General features: G+C 52.8%; 1 protein-coding gene across 1 annotated transcript in view; it reads right to left on the bottom strand.

Annotated features, from left to right (window-relative positions):
* LRRC40 (leucine rich repeat containing 40) overlaps positions 1 to 806 on the bottom strand; it is a gene marked incomplete at its 3' end in the record, with an annotated part of 4,932 nt that extends 4,126 nt beyond the window's left edge. Inside the window, exons 1-2 of the mRNA XM_010150042.1 lie at positions 737 to 806; positions 420 to 601 (exon numbers count right to left, since the gene is read on the bottom strand). Coding sequence (XP_010148344.1) covers positions 420 to 601; positions 737 to 806 — 252 coding nt within the window. The remainder of the gene's footprint in view (positions 1 to 419; positions 602 to 736) is intronic.
* Between the last annotated feature and the right edge of the window lie 183 nt (positions 807 to 989).

Below are 989 nucleotides of genomic sequence, written 5' to 3' on the forward strand. Positions count from 1 at the left end.
CAGCAACAAACTGACTTAATAAACAGAACAATTTTGCATACAGGCCATAGCTGCGTACAAGCCTCAATGCAATCAGCACCAGCAGCACTGCAACGGCCAATTTGTCAAAATTCTGCTGAGTTGATAGTAAACGCTAAGAGATTAGGTATGGGGGTGGGGGAGGAGGTGCAGGAAAGGCGTTTGCCTCCAGTAACAGCTCTTCCTTAGGGTTAGGGTATCCTTCTACAGAACAATACCCACTGCCAACGTAGCAACTGGTGTGCTATCAGTGACCTGTAAGAACCTTTATCCTGAGAATACACCAGTGTTGCTTCTGCACACCCACCACTGCAGGGAAATGGAAAACAAAGATCTAAGACAACGTTTTCCCACCTCCTACAGAGCCTACAGTCCCAGCGCAACGGGCCCATTGTACTTACATCCAGAACGGTGAGCGCAGGCAGAAGTTTGACATCGTCTGAAAGGCACTGCAGCTTGTTCGAGGCGAGTATCAGCTTGGTCAGATCCGTTTGCTCCCACCAGCGATCCGCAGCACCGAAAGAGAGATTCTGATGAGCTTCCTCTGGGGTATCCAAATTTATCCGCCACACGTGTTGAGGCACTACATACACAAACACACACGAATCAACTGAATTATTCTGCTACTCCCAAAAATTCCGCTGGCATAACACTTTTCACATATACCTACACACATCTAGCCAGCTTTTTGCACATTTTTCCAGGAGCTGACACTAACAAGCTGATGGAAATCTGCCGGCAGCAGCCAGCAGTACGGTGAGCTGCGGGAAATGGCAGGACACGCGCATTGTTGCGACTCCCCCTGCATTTTTCCTGCCCTGCCCGGATGGCGTTGCCAAGCGCAGACCCCAGGCACGCGTGGCACACCAATCCCGCGGGATCGGCCAGCAAACAGGGCGGCGGTTCCCAGGAGCCGAGGGCTGGGCACGAGGGCAGCTCCCAGCCCCCGCAGAAGGCAGGGCCCAACCGCC

Source organism: Eurypyga helias, unplaced genomic scaffold, assembly GCF_000690775.1.
Source record: "Eurypyga helias isolate BGI_N326 unplaced genomic scaffold, ASM69077v1 scaffold1544, whole genome shotgun sequence".
Lineage (NCBI taxonomy): Eukaryota > Metazoa > Chordata > Aves > Eurypygiformes > Eurypygidae > Eurypyga > Eurypyga helias.